Below are 23,022 nucleotides of genomic sequence, written 5' to 3'. Positions count from 1 at the left end.
GGAGATACTTCAAGTTGAATACAGAGTTTTCTTCTGGTACAATTTCTCCATCATTCTTATCAAAGGATTAATCACGATCTGTCGCTCGGTAAAGAAGACCGAAAAGAGAACTACATGCAAGAACCTGGAGTAGGCCTTTTCATCTGATTCATCTCCACAGACAAATGTTAAGGAGGAGTTAACCTATGTCTATGTCAGTACAGAAATTGCATGATTGTCAGTCACATGATGTGATTCAGTAATCATCACTTTGGAGTAACAGTTTAAGATTAATTTTCTGCTAACCACTGGGATTGATCCTACAAGAATTACGAGATCGACTAAGAATTTCTAAAGAGAGCCTTGAACATGATAAATATCTTACTCTACTCACTTGAGTTTCACTACTAGAAATTTAGTTAGCACTTTCAAAAATTAAAGCTCATTCATTTAAATTGTTGCTTTTGTGCCGCCATATATGTACCAGATAAATAACGGCGAGAGAGAGAAAGATATCTCTCACCACCTATTATTGGGTGGTTTGACTTTGTAAATCCGAACAATCCAGTTGGATGTTGTGAATGCCTCCTCCAAGTACTGAAGTTTCACATCCTTGTTTCCAATTTCAACACCCCTAGCACGATCATACCTGCAAAATCCATCAGCAAAGGTAAATAAATGAATATGTTATAATAATACCAGAGTCATGGACTCTTGGGTACCCAATTCGGGTACACAAAAAAAGCTCAAAAACTTGAAACTTTCTCCTCAAAAGCACTCACCTCCCCTCCAGAATCAATTTCTCTTATAATCAACAAGCAACCATCCAATCTTAGGACAGTAAATTTGTTTGTTGTGTATGTGTGCACGTGAACATGAAAGTATATATAAGGGATAGGCTTTCAGTATTCCTCAGACAACTGAAATGGCTCAGTGGACCTTATCATCCTTGTTTCTAAAAGGAAGATAAAACCGATTGATAACAGTTTCTTTGGCTCATTGAGGCCTTACCTAAGTTATAAAACACTAAAATAAATGAAACATAACCGGCTAGAAACTGAACACTAATAAAGAGTTTGTAAACATTTCCTGCTGCTTCACACTTGCAAATACATGGGCAAGAAAAAGATAGACACCCGCATTAGGGATTATCCTAGGATGAACCAAGTATCAGCTGGCAAGCAGCAACTGTCCACATTGCTTAGGAAATGACAGGCTCACATTACCAGGATGTGGCTGTGGGTGTGGGTGCCAGGCTACAGATATACTGGGTATCAGACTCATCGGGCTTGGCAAATTCTAAAAGATAAGATTCTGGGGACTTCGGGAATATACAGATTTATAAAAATTTCTAAATGGGCAAAACCACAAGTCAATTTTGTAAGCCTTTTCAAAAATACCCAAATATCTGTCACGTGGCAGATTAGATGGGGCACAAATTTTGTGGATAGGGTAGACCCTTAGGTCCCTTGCCTACATGTCAAGTTTTGTACATGTCAAGTTTTGCTGGAGTTTGTCAAGCGACAAAATAAACCTTTGACAATCTAGGGATTATGGGAAGGTGAATGGCCATACATGAAAGTTTACAAAAATACAAGGATGCATGGACATACATTGGAGGATAGTTGATTGAATTTGACTTGCAATTTGACATGTGGCCAATTCATAAGGTGTAAAACTAATCCAACAGTCAGATGGCCAAACCTAACTATCCTCGTGGCTCAAAATGCTGACCTGTTTTGGAAGCCTCCTAAAGAGGATCATGAATTATTTTTTTTTTCAGAATTATTTTATGAGAGTTAATGAAGCTTCCAGAATATAAGTTTTCAAATAGGACCGGTAGCTTCAACTGTGGACCATGGACTAATATCAAATTGGCAAACCATAGAAGATTCCCAGAATAAGAGTATATAAACAGGGTCCATAGCCTCAGCCATAGGCCCTACATCCATAGACCATCAATTGTAATTTATTAGGGATGAGGGGAAGAGGGGGGGGGAGCTGTTAAACAGTGGATTATGAGAGAAAAGAGGGTGAGAAGAGATTCCGTCTTGGAATACGAGAGTAAAGCTGGTGAGAAGAGATTCCTCCACCTCCTCCCTCAGCTACCATGCTGTCTTCTCCCCTCTGTTGAAGGGAAGATTTAGCAGAAGGTAAATCCCTCCTGAATCCATCCTGCACCAATGCCAAAGGCCTAATCCAAGTTCACACATGGACGGACGATTTGGCCCGTGGAGAGAGAATTGGCGAGGGTATGGCCTGTATGGGTAAATCTGGGTAACATAGTCTGCTGGTAGCCCAGCTAGTTCGCTGATCCTAATTATACTAGCAGGAGTGATGAACTTGCTAAATGTACAACCAAGGACAATCGCATAACTCTTTACAAATTAATCTTCGGTTTCCCCGACTTCAATAACCCAAATGGTTCCATATCTTTCTGTGCTTTATCCTCCTATGCTTTAATGATTTATTGTATATTTCCCATCTTGAAGGGAAATTACTTTCTTTTATTCATTTTTTCCCAATGATGAATTTCTAGGATTTCCTACTGCTAAATTAAAGGTTAAAAAAGGGGCAAGGGTTCTCTGAGAAGACGCATTCAATTTTTTAATTCATTTTACTTTGGAAATAAAAAAAATAATAATAATCAAATGTGTCTGGCCGTAGCCTAGCTTGTAGGCTTAGAGAGACCTCTCCCAAAAATTATAAGGATAGAAACAGAAATGACTAACACTTACCCAGGAGGTTTTCCATACTCTGTCATAAGCTCTCCAAATCGATAGTAGCAAAGCTTGTACCTAATCACCACCAAAGATTGATTGCATTAAAATGAACATGGTTCTTGATGGTTCAAGAATATGTAAGTAGAATTAAAGAATATTATAGATACATGAATCATGATATTAAAAAAAACAGAAACATAAATAAACAACAAACAATGGGGATTCTACTGCTTGGATTCTACATCTACAATTGGTCTAAATGGATGAAATTACTATATTCCCTTTTTTTTTGCATCTAATTTTTGTGCCATGTTATCGAGGTTCGATTACAAATGATTGACTGAATTACTCTTTCATTCGTGTTTTTCACCATTTTTTAAGTTTATATTTATAACTTTAGTATCCTGTTATTTAATTTTGTCTATCACGTTATTAGGTTCCAAAAGGCATCTGTGGAGATTTAATTAGAGAACGCTAGTACAGATCCTAATGAAGGCTTGTCTAGGGATCCTAATAGGGCACTTAGCTCGCATGTGGTAGAGAAAGGTACTTGGAGATGGTTCTAGATTCCTAAATGAGTCATCCATACGCAGAGTGTGACCCTTTTTTTGACAAAACGACTTGTCAATTGTTTAGGATAGGTTTCCTGCCCCATTTGCCTGTTTGGGTCGCTTATGTCAGGTGGATATGGAATTAGGGCGCTTCTTCCCTCTTTTAAGTTAACGCAAGCAGCCTCTCTTTCTATTCCCCAAAGGTATGAATGAGGCTTTAGCCGCTTCGGGAGATGCTCCTTCGGGAAAGGAAGCTTCGGTTCCCTTGTTTCGACTTCTAATATGGCATAAAAAACTTATGGTTTCAGTAGAAACTGGATAAAGTTTATTCCGGATCTTAAGCCAAATCTTAAAAAATAGATGCTGGTGAAGCATCAGAATTAGCATACACAAAACGCATATGCATGCAAATCCACCGAAGGATCATATGGTACTGGAAAAAAGACAGTTTCTAGAGCAAGAGGGGACTTTCTTTATTCCCAGGTTTTTTTTCTTTTGGGGAGGGGTGTTTCTAAAACCAGAAGAATAGAAGCCCTTGATCCATAGATTGAGAGTGCATTATAGGGCCTTTCAGCCTAAAGAAGCGTGGGGGGAGGGGAAGGAAGAGGAGGAGGACTGCGGTGTGGAAAGGTATGTGGAAGGACAGTAGGAGTGGAGTAGTATGTGCACTATTACCTCCATTAGCATAGGCGCACTAGGAGCAGAAGTCTAATGGTGCGCTAGGAGATGAAATCCGGGAAGGGGCTGCTATTCGCGGTATCGCTCGCTCATTTGAGCCCTATATAGCAGCACTGTGCTAATAAAGCACAGGTTGTTTCTTGTGGGTTGGTTCTGAAGGGGAAGGAAGAAGGAAATAGCTATAGAATATTAGAAATAGCTTTAGAAAAGCGTTAAGAGAATAGCGCTAACTATCTGTAGAAAGATCCAGATGCTAAACTTTAGTTTCAAACATCCCTAGCGGTTCTGATGTAGATACAAGGGCATTTACCTTGTTGGACCAGCATGACTGGCTGTGGAAGCCAAGGGCCAAGAAGAACCGGTCCAACACAGGTTTTTGGTCCAACAAGGATTGGAAGTAGTTTAGTTTAATATTAAGACTTTTATTTTCTAAGTCCATTATTTTTCTCAAGTTTGTTTTGGGTAAGATACGTATGAAGTAGGAGTCAGTTTTAGTGTTAGAGTCTAAGTAAGAGTTTTATTATTTTTCCTTTATATACTTGCATAAACTCAATGTTTGATTTTTAGAGTGAATTTTATTTTAGAATTAGTGAACTTGTGCGTTGGTGTGATCCCTTCTCCCTCTTTATGCGATTTTCCCTCTCTTCCCTAAGACTACCACATCAATTTGGTATCAGAGCCAAAGGTCCTCATTCCCCTTCTTCCCTTCCCCATTCTCTGTTTCGGTTCCACCGAGACTGAGAACAACCACAAAAAAAAAAAAAAAAAAAAATATCGATTATGTCTTCTCTGGACAGAATCGATCCCCCTGGACTTACCACCCTCCTCTCTCCCAAGTTCCTGCAATCGAGCACTTTTTAGGGTTCCAACAGCCAAAAAAAAAGCAACAAAGAAGATCGTCGTCCCTGGGTTCTGCCAGTGGCGACAAAGAATAAAAAAAACAGACGAAGAAGACAGAAGTAGAATATAGAAGAAGAAAAGAAGAAGAGGAGCAGAGAAGAAAAGAATAAAAGAAGAAGAGAAAGAATAAGTTCAGAAAATAGAAGAAGAAGAAGTTCAGAAGAGACGGCGAGAAAAGAGAGAGACGTACCTCCAACACCCCCTCACGAGCCAGATTCCTCGGTCGAAGGATTTCCATAGCTGGTTTCCATCTCCAAGAAGGATAAGGACTCCTCTGTTGGTAACCCCAACCACAATCTCTTTTGTTTCCTCCTTTATTCTTAAAACTTTTGAACTTCCAGAATTACCCCATCTTAATTTTGTTTATTTCCCACACTACCCCCCTCCCTTCAACCTTTATTCCTCTTACCCCATATTTGTCCTTATTTACAATTAGACCCTTGCCCCAGACATGATACCCCCTTTGTGGTTTAAATTTAGTTTCAAGAATTATCCATTCTGCCATTGTTGTTTAAACCTCCTTTATTTACTATTTTGCCATCATACATGAGTGCATCCTTTATTTACTATTTTGCCATCATACCTGAGTGCAATCTTGTCTATCTCCACCATGGTAGCCAATAGTGAAGTTCAACAGCTGAACTCCTATAAGGGAGAAACTGATGCAAAATTTGAAGCTCTCATTACCATTGTCACTTCCCTTAAGACAATGATGTAATCCATGCAAGCTTCTAATAATCGTTTGGAGGCAGCAGATAGAGGAAAGAGTCACATTCAATCTAGAGATTCTTCCAACACTGTTCCACAGGATCCACCACCACATCATACACCACCACCACCACCACATGGAACTGGTAGATATAATGATGGAGCAGAAAGAGCAATAAAATTGGATGTCCTTGATTTTTATGGAGACAATAATCCACAACTGTACCTTGAATGGATTCACAGCTTAGAGACATTCTTTAGATAGTACGGGTTGACTGAGGCCCGAAAGATCCTATTTGCAAAGGCCAAACTGAAAGGCACGGCCCGAGTCTAGTGGATCATGCAACAACAACAAAACCGAACCTGAGGCATTGGTTTAGTCACTACTTGGGCTGAAATGCATGAAGTCATGAACCGGAGATTCTTGCCTTCTGATTACAAGCAACGCATGCATCTCAGGTTTGCATAGTTGAAATAGGAGAATTTGACCGTGGAAGAATATGTTGCTAGGTTCCATTATTTGGTTACTCATTCGGATTTTGAGTCGGATGAAAAAGTATTGGTGGCATAATTCCACAATGGTTCGCACCCTCAACTTAGTGCTGCCCTTGCCTCTAGCGACTGTCTACAATGGAAGATGCTATCCAGGTAGCATATCAGGTTGAGGAGAGTTTGAAACATCAATACAATCGGAGGCCATTTACATATGTTTTTCCTAAAGTTCTTAGTTCTATTCAACCACAGTCTTCTCCACAAGAAAAGTCAATCAGTAGACCACATGCTATTGCTTCATCTATGGCATCTTCACGACCTAGCCGACCGTATTCTCCATCTCGTCGTGATTCAGACATGTCATCTTCACGGCCTAATCATCCATACTCCTCACCTCAGCGTGGTTATGACGAGAACTCAGTATTTCCAAAGGAGGCTATTCAATGTTTCTCATGCAAGGGGTACGAGCATAGAGCTAATCAATGTCTTAACCGGTTGTTGGCCCACATTGACAAGGACAATTTTATACCCTATGCACCAGAAGAGCAATCGAAAACATGAATAATAAATCTGGAGCCTGAATGTGATTTTGAGCCTAATGAGATCAATGATGGCAACAGTGATGGTGAGTCTCAACCGTTCTATGTGATCCGTCCTCTTTTGACTACACAGAAGATTCCCGAGGAAGACGATTGGCGCCGTAACAGTATCTTTCAGACCAAGGTGCGATGCAATGACAATTGGTGTAATATGGTGATTGACCCCAGCAGTTATACCAATGTTGTTGCTAAAGATGTTGTTCGCAAGTTGGGTCTAAAAATTGAGCCTCATCTGAACCCCTACAAGGTTAGGGGGTGAACAACAATAATCTGAAAATTCATGAAAGGTGTTTGCTCACGTATTCCATTGGTGAACTAATTGATCAGGTTAAGTGTGATGTTCTCCCTCTGAAAGTTTGTCTCATTCTTCTAGGGCGCCCATGGTTATTCGACAAGAAAGCCAAACACTGTGGATATGAGAATACATATTCTTTTCAGCATGGTGGCCTTGAGATGAAGTTCCTTCCAACAAATGATCTTCCCCCTCAAGCTCAAGAGGACAATTGGTACTTTTCTCATCAAGCGCATCGACTCTAACATTCTTGGACCACATCCAAACTCGACAGAGTTGAGTTCTTTTTAGAAGGAGAGAGCTGATGTAGATACAATGGGATTTACCTGGTTGGACCAGCATGACCGGCTGTAGAAGCCAAGGGCCAAGAAGAACAGGTCCAACCCAGTTTTTTGGTCCAATAAGGGTTGGAAGTAGTTTAGTTTAATATTAAGACTTTTATTTTCTAAGTCTTTTATTTTTCTCAAGTTTGTTTTGGGTAGGATACGTATGAAGTAGGAGTCAGTTTTAGTGTTGTCTAAGTAGGAGTTTTATTATTTTTCCTTTATATACTTGCATAAACTCAATGTTTGATTTTTAGAGTGAATTTTATTTTAGAATTAGTGAACTTGTACGTTGGTGTGATCCCTTCCCCCACTTTATGCGATTTTCCCTCTCTTCCCTAAGGCTACCCCATCAAGCTCCCTCCCTACCCCTCGACTGCTTCATTATGCGTGATTCTAGTGTATGCTCAGCTCCTACCAAACATTAAGCACAAAAGGATGTTGCACTACCTGGATCAGCTCTATTCTAGGTCACCTCCCACCCTCTTCCTCTGCTCTGAGTTACCAATGGATAGAAATTTTTGGGAATGCACTATTCAATTACCTACACGTCTCAAAACTCACTACATTGAGGTTGAACTCGGGCTTTCAATCTCCTGTCAGCTGCGGTGCAAAAAATATTAAAAAGTTATACTAATAGAAGGAAGTATAGGAGCATGTAACGCGCATTATGAATAAGTTCAGGTCACAAGCGTAGAGACCTCGTTCCATCGGTTTATCCATAAGAGAAAGAGGTTACTGGACTGTAATATGAACATATATACTATATCTTTTGTATCAACAGATAATTTATGGTTTGATCATTCACTATGAAATGTCCAAATCATCCCCAAACTTCTACTTCATCAAGTATATACTTTCAAAAGAAAAACAAAAATTTACAGCCTTTTTTTTTTCGCTAGAAATCAGAATTATATTAAGAATTAAAAAATGGCAGGAAAAATCTGATACGGCCCAAAGGCCAAAAAGAACAGGGAGAGCACCGCAAAGATCCAACCCCACCTTCAGCATTGCCATCAGCAGGGAGGAGAAGGGGAGCTCAACCTGGGAAACTAGAAAAATCTGAAACGGGGACGACTAAGAGCATCCTTTTCCAACTCCATCTGAATTAATGCTGGCCAGGTCACTATTGGATCAGAGAGGTCGAATTTTGCTGCTGATTTTGCTAAAAAACTTACAGCCTTCTATGTAATTTTTCCTTGAAAAGTAGTGAGGAAAAACATGTATAGCTTAGACATTATATCAAGTAGCAATTGAATAGAACTGATTGGAAAGCAAAGTTCCATGTAGCCAACCCCATTTTTCCTTGAGAATTAATTAATATGTTAGGCTGAGTTGTTATTGTTGTTGTAATTTTTCTTTGAGCATTACGTAATATGTTACAAATGGGATTATCAATTCTTGGAAACAGCCTCTCCTGCGAAGCAGGGAGTAAGCTGCAAGCTGCATAAATTTGCCCCTCCCACAATCTGCAAACATTTTCCTTTTTAAAATGGGATCATCAATTACTATGAGTTATGCAACATAATTACTTAAGTTTGAGCAAAACTCTACAATTTATGATACCCTTTTATGTCATTTATATATAAAATAAATCGAGTTTAAATGTAGTTGACCCTAGAATCTGAAATATAATAATTAACAATCAATATATTTTATGCAAAAATTGTTTTATAAGAACATATTAACTTTTCTTTTCATGACAGTTTATCTTTCCCATTCAGGTTGCTCAATGCATACCTACTTACCTGATTGCATGATAAACTCTACCCCAGTGGTTTAGGTCTTAATTTTGTATTTGTTTAATAATAAGATCAGGTCTATACCAAGTTTCTAATGCCTGCTTATAGGTACAAAATTTCATATATACTTTAGCCCAACGGGAATTATTCGTTTTTTACCTGCCAATTTTTTTTTTTTTTTTTTTTTTTTCTAACAGCCCATAAATAATCTAAATGCAAAAAAGCACATACCAAATCTAGTATTTTCAAATATTAAAAAAAAAAATTTTTTTGAAAGATTATTTTGAAAAGAGAGACAATAACTTTGTCACACTACTACTATTCACATAGTTTTTTCCCTGGTAATGTTAATAACGTCTAACCCAAGAAAAAGCGAAATGTTAATAATGAAACTAATATAGAATCTCGATGAGGTCTCACTGAATCTTAATTGGAAGTCGCATTGAGAAAGGATTCATAAGAATTCTCCAAAAATAGGGGAAAATACTGAATAATAAAAAATAAAGAAAGAAGTTATTATTCATCTAATTTAAAGCAGCCGAACTAACTCAAAATCAGGTACTGACAATTCGGCAGCTAATATATCAATGCCAATGCTGTATGAGATTCTCATTGATTTCTAAACAAGAAAAACCCAGAATCCTTAAGTCTCGCTCATAGGAAGTCAAAGAAGCAAAGAGGGTTTCCCGAACCCTTAGAGAGCGGTCAGAAGAATTAAAGAAGGGAAGAAGGAGCTAAAAAGAGGACATTTTGCATTACTGAGTTTGACAAGTCTCAAATGAATCAACTCAATGAGGGACTCCATTGTGCTTTTTTGGAACCATAAGAATCAACTGAATCAGACCAACTCAAAGACTAATATAGGTTCAAAGGATTCTTCTAAACAACTCAGCTGGGGTGAGGGGTCTGAATTATTGCGGCACTGATTCACTTTGAATCATAAGATTCATTGTCTGAATCAGTAACAATGAAGTATACCAAGTCCCTTCTTCCTCTCTTATTATTATTATTATTATTATTATTTTAAGTGTGGTTGAATAACAATGAATTTATCAAGAGCTTAAGTGAAACTATTGTGAACATACCAAAACAAAAGGGAGCAGACAACCTTTTATCGCCAAAAAAAGGTCTTCAAAGTGAAAAAACTTACATGAGACAGTTGAGCATCTTGGGTGCTGCACCTTTGTCAACACGGTATTCGCCATTAACAAGGTAATCAGGTTCCTTAATGACAGGAAAAACCCCACCGCCAATCCGTACCATCCATAAGAATCTGATGCAACAAAAAATGAATCAATGACAGAGGACAACAGATACATGCCAAATATATTTAAAAAAAAAAAAAAAAAAAAAAAAAAAAAAAAAAAAAAAAAAAAAAAAAAAAAAAAAAAAAAAAAGAAAGAAAGAAAGAAAGAAAGGAAAAAAAAGAGGGGCCACTTCATCTTTCAAGATTTTTCATTACTTTAAACACAATACTCGACATTCTAAAAAAATTAAGGTGAAATAACAGAAATTATAGCATCGCCAAAATAATGACCAATACTAATTTCTGGGAGAAGGAATGGAAAACCATAATGCTATGAGCTGTGGGCCCAGGAAATAAATAAATCCTCAACAAATGAGGGTTATAGAATAGAATTATACTAAAAAGAGATTTCAAATGCCAGGTGGAGAGTTAAAACCTGAGACAGAAATTAGAAAATGGAGTAAGTTCTCAAGAGAAAAGTGTAGGGTTGAGAAAAAGAGAAATGAAGAAAAACTACCCATAACAAAAAAATAAGGGATTCCACACCATGGGGTCAGGGAAAGTAGATTTTCTCAAAGCCTTAAGAGTGGTAGTTGGGTTGGACATAATTTCCACAAGAGGAGCCAAGCCTTCAACAGCTCATTTAATCGGCCATCAAAAGAATGAATATGAATTAATGAAATTCAACAAGACAATATCAAGCCAATCTTGAAAATTAAAGAATCAGAAGCCAGAGGTCAAGAACTTTTTTTTTTTTTGGCTAGATAGAGGTCAAGAACTTAAAGAAAGAAGAGCAATTTACATCCCCCTCCCCTGTGTTTTCAAAAATTACGAAAACCTCCCATGTCAGTTAACACTGTTAGTAGACTGTTAGTTTTGGGTGTTAAAATACGAGTTTGCCCTTTTGCTTTTAACCACTTATTTTTTTCCCATTTTACCCTTTATCCTTATCCCTACCCTCATAACCACTCTCATACGTAACCTTTTACCATAGTTTCACCCACCTCCATCGCCGGCGATGAGGAGTCCAGGTGAAGACGACGGCGAACCAAGCAGCCACGGTCAATGGCGACGGAATCGATGGAGGGATTTCATCCATCTCCTTCTTTCTCTCTTATTTTATTCATCAAATCATCTCAATTCCTCATCCAAAACCTTCACATCTAAACCCTAATAAACTCCACTACCCTAAACTCCACTAAATCCCTGTTTCACAGATGTAAGATGGTTTACACTGGGTAAACAACCCCAATTGCTAATAGGCTCCAAACCAAAATCAGAAGAAAACTAAGTCCAGATCTGGTCAACAAACATACTTTAGCAAACCTGGAAAACAGGGCTGATTAGAGAGAAATCTGTTTCCTCACAACCCAATGCTCAAAGGGGCATGAGATGCTGGTCAATTGTGGTCTGTATAGGACTAATTAGGACCCCAAACTGCTGGCCTTGTATGTCTGCAGGTGTGGAAGATCAAACCTTAGGCAGAAATTTTGGTTTTATGTGATCGAATAGGAGAAAACTGTAGCAATCAAACCAGGTCAAGGATGGCCTTGAAACTAGGATTGAAGAGCCTTCTAGTGGTCTTCAATACCTGAATCTGAATTCAGGTTAGAGAGATCTGATGATTTCTTGATTGTGATCAAATTTGGAATCTTCAGAAGATTCTCAGTAGCACCCTCAATAGGCCTTCAATGTCCACAGCCTGCTGGTCGAGTGGCCTTCCAGATATGAAGAACGAAACCCCAAAACAGGGGCTCGAACAGAGCAAAGGCCAGCAAGCTGTGGAGGTGTGAAGGTCTGCCCAGAAAACCCTGTTCACAGGCTGCCGATTGGATTTCTGGAACTGTAACAGCTGCTTGAATACTCCTTAGTTGCGGGTCTTCAAGGAATATATGATCTCATAATACTCCAATTAATTGGAATAAAAAGAAAAACGGAATCGATGGAGGGGTTTGATGTAGTTGGGCGATGGGTATAATAGGTAATTTACTCCTTCAGGGGTAATATGGGTATTTAAAAGAAAAAATTAAATCTTAACGGCCAAACTATGACGGAGTGACTTTTTTTTACTGACAGGGGAGGTTTTCGTAATTTTTGAAAGCACGGGAGTGGGGTGTACTAAAAGCAAAACACAGGGGAGGGAGATGTAAATTGCTCAAGAAAGAACCAATGAAGTTTTACCAAACAAAGCTAACCAGCTAGTAATTCAACTCAGATAATTAAAACAGTCAATATATGCATGAAACAACCGAGATTAAAATACAACCTATAGACATCAGATGAGGTTTGAGTTTAAGCACTAACAGAGAAATGTTGGCAATAATAGCACAAAGCAATAGCAGAACAGCAGCAAGAACTAATCAAAAACCCTGGCTTCAGATATCGATTTTCATAAATTTTAAACTCTTTTACGATTCCCATGGTCCGATATACATATAAACCCAATTTCTAATCTGTTCACAATTGAAAATAGACTTAAGCCATTTAACTAATCAAACCTATGTAAACATGAGTCAACAACTAATCAGAAAATGAATAAATCTTAATTCTTAAAAGAATCAAAATTAAACAATTTAGGCCTTCTACAGAACTCCTACTGAGATTCAGACAAAAGATAGTAAAACTAATTACAATATGCAACAACTAATGATAAACAGAGATACTAAAAAGTGGTAACCATCTTACTTCCATTAATATAAATCTCATACTTATTATAAAGAGTAAATCAAAGTCAACTAGAATCATAGTTGCCATGGCATCTAGGCAATCCTAGGAGTTGGAGGGAAAAATCAAGGTGACACCAAGAAGGCGTCCGGGCACTCTTTGGCCTTGCCTAGACAACCAAGATGCCCTTCCAGCAAAAGGTGCTTGGATGCCTAAGTGACGCCTTGACAACCATGCTAGAAATTGCTAGTAACAAAATAATAAAAAGATGCACCTGCATCACGAATGAGAGATAAAAGTGGAAGTAGCCGCTGAGAATACCATAGCAGTAAGAAAATGGTATTCTTTGCATCTCAGCCAGTGAACATGTTAACACCATAAGGGATATCAACTTGACTGACCATTCCAAGGGCAGGCCAAAGCTGCAGTACAAATTCAGCAGTTTGAAATTTGGCTCTACTGTGTTCATGTAAGACCAAGGAAACAATCTAGGCAATTTGGAATATGTTACTGTAAGCTTTGGTCCAACAGATGGCAAACCTCCCCCCCCCCAACCTTTTTTACAAGAAGAGGTAAGAAGTTGACAAACAAATTGATCTAGGATGTTCATGATATTTAAATGAACATTCATCAATAGACAAGAAAGCTACATCCCAAGAATTCTTCCACGTTCCTCACTATAGAGACCATGGTTTTAAGTATCGGTGCGTATCATGCCGTATCGGCCGATACGTATCCGTATCGGTAGGCATCGGCACGATACATACCGATACGATACATGAAAATTTTAAAACCCTTATGTATCGATATGTATCCTATGATACACACCGATACACCACCGATACGCACCGATACTCACCGATACGTACCGATACTCTATGAAAAATTCAAAATTGACGTGAAATGTACGTTTCGGTACGTATCGGTATGTATCGGTACGTATTGGTGTGTATCGGTATGTGTCGACTGATACACACCGATACGTACCGATACGGTTATAAAATGGCCAAAATGGGTAATTTTTTAGAAAAACACAATTTTTTGAGGTGTTTTTGTTCCAAAGTTGCTACCAACCATTTTTCTCTCTAGCTAAAGTAGAAATCAAGGTTGGGAACAAGGATTTTACATTTATGGGACAATTACAAACCTTGGATTCTTAGTGCAATACTCTCAATTTACTGTTTATGCATAATACATGTTATATATAACTTTTTTTAACTATTTTTTATGCAAAAATGTATAAAAAAGTGTTTCCTATCCATTTATGTGCGTATCTCCGATACGATACGATACCCTCCGATACGTATCTTAATTTTGGCCGACCGATACGACGACCGATACCGATACTTTAATCCTTGATAGAGACAGAAGACTATAAAGGTCGAAATTTTTAAGATTTATGGACAGTAACGGTGTTTGTAGTTTTACATGTATAAAGCAACAAACTTCTGATTGAATTTAAAAAGTTCTGTTCACAAACAAATATAAAATTAAAAGTAATAGGATTCAAATAATCAATTTTAAAAGCCTCACATCATGAAATGAAAATGCATGAGAAAATGTATATTTTGCACATAAAGAATGTTATTGTGTTTGACTGCAAATCTGTAGCTGAGTTCCAATTGTGAAAATAATTTCAATGCTTACTTGTTAATATCATCTGAAGAGTAACCAGAAACACCTCCAAATACTACCAGTACATAATCCACATCTAGGGATCTCATAATCTCATAGGCCTCGTCTTCATAAGATGACATCGCCCGTCCTACGGTAGCAATGTGTGTATTATTCCATGTGTTGTTGTCAACAATAACTGTTCTGTTTCCCATGGCAGTGATCTGATACCCATAATCCCACCAGGACATCACTTTGGCATCTGAAGGAGTATTTTGGCGGAGCCAAAAGTACGCCTCACGGTAATCATCAAAAATAACCCTTCCACCATGGGCACCTCTTGCAGCCAAGACAATCGAAGGAGAAGAGTATGCCTCTGATGTGACCCAGGTGCAATGGATTGCATATCTGCTGAGCAAATAAAACGCTCCTAGAAGTAGAGCAATAGCACCGTTTCTTTGGAAAGGCAAGGATTGATCAAGTGAAGCCTGTTCATTCAAGAAATGTGAGAGTCTAATCACAGAATTTCAGTAGAACTATAGAAATGAGAGAATGATAGGATGTATTTATAATTTATGTAATTCAAGATAATCAGACAAGACACCAGACAAAAAAAGGGAAACAAGAATTCCATCTGTAATTTTAATCATGATGCCAGAACAAAGTTCAAGCAGATGGTGCCATGCATCAATGCATGCAACCTGGAAGCTGTGGGTTTGAATACAGCTTGCTATGTATAGGAAAAATAATATAGCCAGACTAAATAAGTATCAATATTTCACAGCAAACATGTATATTTCTAAGTTTGAGGGTTACAGAAAGAAACCTATCTTAAATAAGAATAACTTAATTATGAATCCAATGAACTAGGCATATTTCAAGTAATATACTAATTTTCTCATTATATGTTTTCGGCACCGTTTGACAACGTTTCCTTTTTACTGCTTCTGCATTTTCTTGTGCCTAAAAACGGAGAAACAGCCTAAAAAGCGTTTGATAAAATTGTTCCGTTTCACCCGTTTCTAAAAACATAAATCAAAATTTATGCCTATTTACAATTCTAGAAACGACTTTGACGAAACAAGTCGGACTTGTTTCGTCGTTTCTAGAAACGAATTTGAGAGAAAAAAAAAATTCTGTTATGCCTGATAAATCTCTCAACTAGTTAAACCTTAAAAGGGGCAACCGAACCCTCTCTCCCTTTTGGGCATCCGATGATACTATTAGGGTTTTTAGTGGCATTATGTCTGCAAAAAACGTTTCGAGAAACAGGCTTATCAAACACCAAAAAATCCATTTTTGTTACCGAAAACGTGAAAAACCATTTCTGTTGTTTCTAGACACAGAAACAGCAGAAACGTTATCAAACGGTGCCTTCATGTTACATCCTCTCATCAATGTTCAGCAAATTCTTTATCCCCAACAGCACCAGGGGTAGTCAACAGGAAGGTCCCTCTTGTCATTCCCCCTTAGAATAGTAGCTGAAGTATTAACCAAACTCATGCAAAGAACATAATAGAGCATTGTAGTAGAAGGCTTGTCAATGGAAGTTTCAGCCCACCCATCACACATATATATTTAATATTTATTGATGATAATCTTCTTCTGAAAAGAATTTATAGCAGTTAACATATCTTAGGAACATCCAATTTGATTCAGGACAGTGTGTAGGTTAGCCGTTAAGATATCTCTCCAATTCTTGCGGAAAGAACTTAGCCTAACAGAAGTGAACAAAGTGCTGATGTAAGAAAGGCAGGGGAAAAGCACCCTCTACTAAGCAGATCCAAATAAAATACAGGGTTGGGTAACGGCTAGAAGAGAGTGGAGCAATTAAAGAACATAAGAAAAGAGCATATATAGAAGTCAAGGGTTAAACCATTAGGATTTTAACAAAAGAATTCAAGAATGAAATAATAAAGCATCATGAATAGATGTTAATGGGTGAAATCAATTAAAGTTACAGGATTAGAAAAGATGAAAGGGAAAAGCTTGACACAGTTGTCAAAGCCAGGGAAGCCTAGTTTGTATAGTGGTCACCCTGGTGAAGCCTAAATATCACTGACACTGAGGATCTTCTGATCCCAGCCCCTTCCCTGATATGTGGATTGATACATGGCAATCTGATCCCACAAACACTAAATTTGTTCTAATGATTTGTCTCAAGTCTTTAACATATTTGATAATTGAAATGCTGTAATACATGTATACAGAACAAATGTTTGACGACCAAAGAAAATCTTGTGAAAGAGGATCCAATGTAGTTTATCATTTATGCATGACAAGTAAAAAATAATGGTGTAAGACACACATAGACACATTGCAATAAATAAAATGCCACAAAAGCATACAAAGAAATTATATAGGGCCAGGAGATCGTCTAGCGAAAATGACACCTTATGGGTGCCTTACTCACCTGGTTAGCCTCGCCAAGATGAGTATCACCTAGGGCCCTCTCCTGATGGACCACATGGCCACTCGAGTGGGCTTTAGAGAAAAAATGAAGTTTCAAGACAGGATTAAAGGGAGAAATTCACAAAAATAAGCATGAGGATATCAAAACTCAAACAAGCATCAGAAGCTTGCTTGTAGTAAGGGAAAAAGCAGACAACCAGGACAGAATGATATTTTTTCTCAATGTTTAAAGGATGAAGTTAACCATAGTTATCTTCCTCAGGAAAACTCAGAATTTTTTCTAAGGCAACTGATTGGCCAGGATTAATGGGCTATATTGTGGTTAGTGGAAGGAATCAAAGAAATCTCAAAGCCAAAAGGACTATTCGCAGTTGTCGACTTTTTATCAATAGGGTAAAACTCATTTGAATGTCCCGCTTTCATAAGCTGACCATCTTGTGCCTAGTGGGATGATAATGTGGCAATTCTAACCATGGGATAGATAGTACATGGTTAGGATTAGCCACAGTATTAGACGTATTGGGCTGATATTTTGTGTACTCAATGAGATACCCCACAACATGGTACAAAGAATATGACCTACAAACAAAAATGTCAAAAAGGAAAAACCAAAAGAGCAGAAAGAGTCTTTGAATGCCAGATTTACTTGGATTTGAGCTTGGGAAAGCAATCTCAGTTGACAATTGACTCTAATAAAAGGATCAAATCACAGTTATTGGGATAAAACAGCAAGAAAACTCGGATTCAAGAGGAACTGAGCAAATTGAGGTAAATTCAAGTCATGGTTTTTTATTTTTTATTTTGTTAAGAATCAGACCCTAGGCCAAAAACTACAGATATGCATGCATCAAATGTGTAATTTTGCATGGATTTTTGCAAGAATTTTCAACTTTTCCCCTGAAACTGAGATTTTTTTTTTTGTTTTAAGGAAATTTTGATTCTACTGTGATACATGCACGATTATTGTGCAGATTAATTATATGTTATTGAGGAAGATGAAATCTATGCAGATTAATTATATGTTAATGTGGAAGATGACACGTATGATCCACTGGAATTTCAGTTTTTTTTTCTGGTTTTTTTTTTTTTTTTGGTATTCTCTTATTTTTTGGGAAAATTGAAAAATAAAAAAGGAAAAAAGGTGAAAAACTATAAGAAAATGGGTTGAAATTTTAATGAAAACTGTTGTAGAGGATGAGATGTATGGCCAATGGCTTCAATGAAATCCACATAAGTAAAAAATAAAAATAAAAAAATAAAAAAAAAAGAAAGGAGGAAAGGAAGAAGAAGAAGAAGAAGAAAAAAGAAAAAAAGAAAAAAAAAGTACTTTATTATTATTATTTTTTTAATGATGGGGAATTAAAAAAATAATATTAATTGTAAATTTTTTGTTATTTTGGATTTCAAGGAATTCATAATTTTTTTAAAATAGGTTTTATTTGGTTTCACAAATTGCATACTTATAGGGGCTTCTTTTGACTGGTATGCAAACCATGAAATCAACTCATTGCCCATACAAAAGGGATAAACTTCCAAGAAAAGTAAGGGGGGGGGGGGGGGGAAGATACTATAGAACGAAAGGTCTTAAACCATAAGGATATCATGCAAGAACACTAAATTAAGTGGACAGAGATAATAAGGACCTGAAACATTAGTTTGAGGTTCTGACAGTAGACAGCTTTCATTAGGACAAATTCAAGATAAGTAAACTGCATAAATAAAGAAAGACATACGAGACGTCATAATTCCAAGTAATAGATATGCAAGTAAGCACCTTAGAAGAAGCCTTTGCACTAGTGGTTCCTTTGGCAGAAGCACCATGCGGAACCTTATGCTTCGTGCGCAGCAAAGAAGTCAAATTCTTTATTGTGGCAGATACTGCAATAGCACTGATAAGACATACTGCAGGTGTGGCAACAAGAATTAACCGAACCATCACACCAGCAAAATACATGCTTGTGAGGCCATACATAACGACAAATATTGTGGCATCGGACAAGCGCTTGAAACAGAAGTACAAGCCCGCAGGAAAGAGGAAGAGAAGGATTTGAAAGTCAAACATGAAAGATGACCATGCTGTTGGTTGATGCTCAGAGACAGATGCAATGATTGGAATGTGATCCTTTGCATATGTTGGATCAAGTAAAGAGTAAAAACGGCCTGTCCATGGAGAGATATACCCAGACGCCATGCCAACTCCAAGAGCAAGAGCACCCACTCCTATGGCACAAGTCACAGTGATTCTTAAGAAGGCTTGGAACAATTTCTTATCACTTAGCAGGTGCTTAACCCAATCTAAGAAGTAAAACACCTGCACAAAAAATCATTGATTAGATTTTACACCAATATTAAAGACTCAACTCAGCTATCAAAGGTTAATCAAGATGCAGATTATTACTTTCCAACAGAAAGAGCACCCATTCTGCCATTCATCTCTACACGAAGACATCAGACTACAGTTAATAGCAGTACAACCTGGGCCGAATGTATGCAACTTATGAGGCCTTTACATGGAAAGTAGGTCCCATGAGACTTGAACACATAAGCAAGGCTGGCTTGCAAGGTAATGCACATTAAATAGAAAGAACTGAAACATTTAAATCCCCATCAATCGACTATGTCTGAACATTCCATCATTTTTTTATGACCAAAGAATGTGATCAATTATGTTGATAGAATAGGTCAAAGCATTTTTGAAGAACAACAACGAAGAGTTAAATGGAAGAAGTGTATGTAATGCATCATCAGCAATGGCTTGGCTGGACAAGTATGAGCCACTTCGGAACCCAGCCAAAGGAGTTTCAAGCCAAAGAACCTATTCAGGAAATCAGTAGTGCATTATCCAAGTCATAAAGAGGCTATCTGTTTGTGCAAGGGTAGTTTAGCCATTAGAAGATATTCTAAGGGTTACAGTAATAATTTTACAGATGTATTTATTTCATTTCCATTAGCAGTTAATAGGTTCAGAAGAGTTTTGAGTAGTAGTCGGTTAGTCCAGCTTGGAGTCGAAGTAATAGTTAGTCTAGACTTGGCAATTAAGAATCCTCTTTGGATCCTAATTTTGCCCAAGAGTTAGGCCTGATTTGGCATGATTTCTATTTCAATCTAATGGGGTGATTTCTATCTCTGAAATTGTTTGGTTTGATTTCTGTACCTTATTTCAAGGAAATCGAAATCAAATGGAATAGAAATTCTGAAATAGCTGAGGAGTTGTTCCAATTTTGAAATTGTAATTGATTTCACTCTTGCTATTTAATGAGCACATGGTTAATTTGAGGGGTAAAACAGTAACTTCATCTTAAAAATAAAACACCACCTTTCTTCTCCCAATACCACCACTATGCCACCGCCACCACCACCACCATTGCCACCTCCCCCAGCACTATCCCTTCCCAGCCCTGCCCCGGCCAAGGCCCCCGCCCCCGCCCCCGCCCCCGCCCCCGCCCCCGCCCCCGCCTTTGCCCCTTCCACCACCACCCTCTTCCAAAGAAATATAGTAAACTATTCTAAATAATTGAACTACCAAATGGATTTCTTATTCTTGAAATATTTCAGATCGATTCACCCAAAGCAATTTCAATTTCATGACCAAAAATCTATTTGTTGACTATTTCATTAAACCAATTCAAAATTGCAGTAGAAATCATACCAGATCTAGCCTTAGTCTATAAATATATATTATTGACCTCAAGCTCAATTATTTGAAGGCGGAAATTCATTCTGCTCTCAAATATAAGGCAGGTAAGGAAATATTGTGGCTGACACATTGAGCAGGAAGGTGTTGACCTTGCACACCTTTTCAGCACATGCCACGATTATTGATTACATCAAGAGTGGGTAAGCTACAGACAGGGACTTCTCTGTTATATATCAGAAATTACAGCAAGAAGACCAAGATCCTACATATTCACTTCAAGATGGCTTTCTTTTCATGGGTACTTGATAGTGCATCCCAGCTACATCTCTACGACAACACCTTGTATGGGAACTGCATAGAGGAGAATTAGGAGGACATATTGGATCATATGATTGACCTCATACAAATTCCACAAGTTTGAAAAATCACCCAAATCCATTGCTGGCAACTGAAAGGCTTTCTTTTTGCAGACTCACTGGAAGTGAGTAAATTAGAATTAGAATGAGGACCTTAAGCTTGCTCTTTTCAACTTCCATGACATAGAAAATTAAAAGAAATAATTGTATTACAGCTAAAATCACAAAGCAAATAAAACATGAAAAACGGTAATGGCTACCACATTCCACATAATCAATGAAATAAAACATCAGTACCAGCAAAAAATATATAAAAGACAATATAATGCCTCATATATAGAAGTTAATAAAGGAGAAGCAAAATAAACACAGTAGTTAATCACACTAGACTCCACAACATAGAGGCTCGATGGCAGAAGAAACTATTACCCAATCTAAAATCCAACAGGGAGCTCATTCATTTAATCCACATAAAGCATTAGTTAAATGTAAATTCAATATGCATTATTTGCATTGTAACAGAAAATTTGGCCCTGCAAGTCCAACTACAATTACATCTTACATCAAGAAAATCAAATACGACAACAAATTCTAAACACAACAATTATGGGGAATCTTCATATGCAATGAGCTAGATGGTATAACAATCCAAGAAAACCAATATTAATAGGTCTAAGAGATAACCTGCATTAAGAAAAACACACCCATTGCCGCCATATGCTCCCCAGACTGTACATGCTGAAACCCAACAAACCTAATCTGCATCGCAAGCAGCATTCCGAGCACGTACATGCAATTATATGCAACATACAACCTCATCGAGTACCTCCCAGTGATGAGAAGAACTAATACGTAAAGAGGGATCAAATTGATGATGAATACATAGCCACCCCATGCAGAAACCATGTAAAAGTACCCAAAAGCTGAAGCTAGAGCCCACGCAAGAGACCCTGTATTTACCGCCTTAACAAACAGATAAAACGTGAGCAACAATGCAAAGATTGCAACTCCTTCGTTATCATATGAACCAGCCACAGATCTCGAGATGTAACCTGGGCAAATGGCTATTAATGCAGCTGCTACAAGCCCAGCCCCAGAATCCCAAATCTCCTTCCCAAACAAATAAGCCACTAAAGTTGTGTTCGAAGCAAAGAACGGAGCAGTTAAAACACAAACCTCACGAATATGGACTGCAAACCTCAAAAACCTTAAAACCCAGTAAATAAAAGCAGCTGTAACCATGAGACCAGGATAAAGCGTCCCTCCTATGATCCGACCTAACGGATACCAACTCTCAGAATCAAACCAGTTCCAGAACTCATAGAATCCCTTCTCAGTAAGAAAAACCGTTGTTCGATAATTGAAGTAAGGATCAAACTCATGGATCATACTCTCATAACGAAGAACACTGAACAACCTTGTGATGAAGGCCAAGATATAGATGAGGCCGAGTACGCTGACGCGAATCAGGAGCTCTTGTTGCTTGGTCTTCAATTTCAAAGATTTCAGAGAGAAGTTGAAAAGATCGGGCTTGAGACCGATTTGAGCCGTCCCCATTGAGGTCTGTGTCGATCCCGATTTCACACCATTTAAAGATTCAGTTTTTCCGCCCATGGCAAAAAGGCTTAGATTTGAAGAAGCAGAAGCCCTAGGTGTTCAGAGAATCGATTAAAGTTGCAGGAATTCCATGACTCAGACGAAAAGTGATTGAATCTGAAGAATAGTAAGCGAATCTGGTACCAATGAGTGGGATTTCCGAGGATCTTAAGAAGAAATGGATCGGAATTGGAGAAAAAATGGAGACCTGAACGGGTTTTGGCTGGAAAAAGTTGAATCTTGAAAGTGATCACAGCATCCAATAACCAGAGAAAGCCCTTTTGTATGATTTCCGTTTGTCTATGCAAGGGTTTTAGAGTCCGCTCCGCCTGAGAATGATGAAGGTATATTTGATGGGGTCCACCAAGGGAGTATAGGAGGAATGACGACTGTTGGATTAGAATATTCATATTCAATAAGAGCATTAATCACAGATAAGATAGGGAAAATTACATGATTACCGCCTTCTGGATTTCTCTTTACAAAATTACCCATCAAAAATTTCAGTTA

The 23,022-nt window shown here is 37.9% G+C and overlaps 1 protein-coding gene across 1 annotated transcript; it reads right to left on the bottom strand.

Moving 5' to 3' along the window:
• Positions 1-249: 249 nt before the first annotated feature.
• LOC122086356 (dolichyl-diphosphooligosaccharide--protein glycosyltransferase subunit STT3B) lies at positions 250-22,815 on the bottom strand. The gene is made up of 6 exons (XM_042655121.1): positions 21,601-22,815; positions 18,698-19,234; positions 14,545-14,999; positions 10,138-10,260; positions 2,718-2,777; positions 250-628 (listed from the first exon to the last, which is right to left on the bottom strand). The coding sequence occupies exons 1-6, from the start codon at positions 22,528-22,530 to the stop codon at positions 499-501; spliced, it is 2,235 nt and encodes a 744-aa protein (XP_042511055.1). The 5' UTR covers positions 22,531-22,815; the 3' UTR covers positions 250-498.
• Positions 22,816-23,022: the final 207 nt, after the last annotated feature.

Source organism: Macadamia integrifolia, chromosome 8 (assembly GCF_013358625.1).
Source record: "Macadamia integrifolia cultivar HAES 741 chromosome 8, SCU_Mint_v3, whole genome shotgun sequence".
In the NCBI taxonomy this organism is placed as follows: Eukaryota; Viridiplantae; Streptophyta; class Magnoliopsida; order Proteales; family Proteaceae; genus Macadamia; species Macadamia integrifolia.
This window is presented reverse-complemented; position numbering and strand designations above follow the sequence as displayed.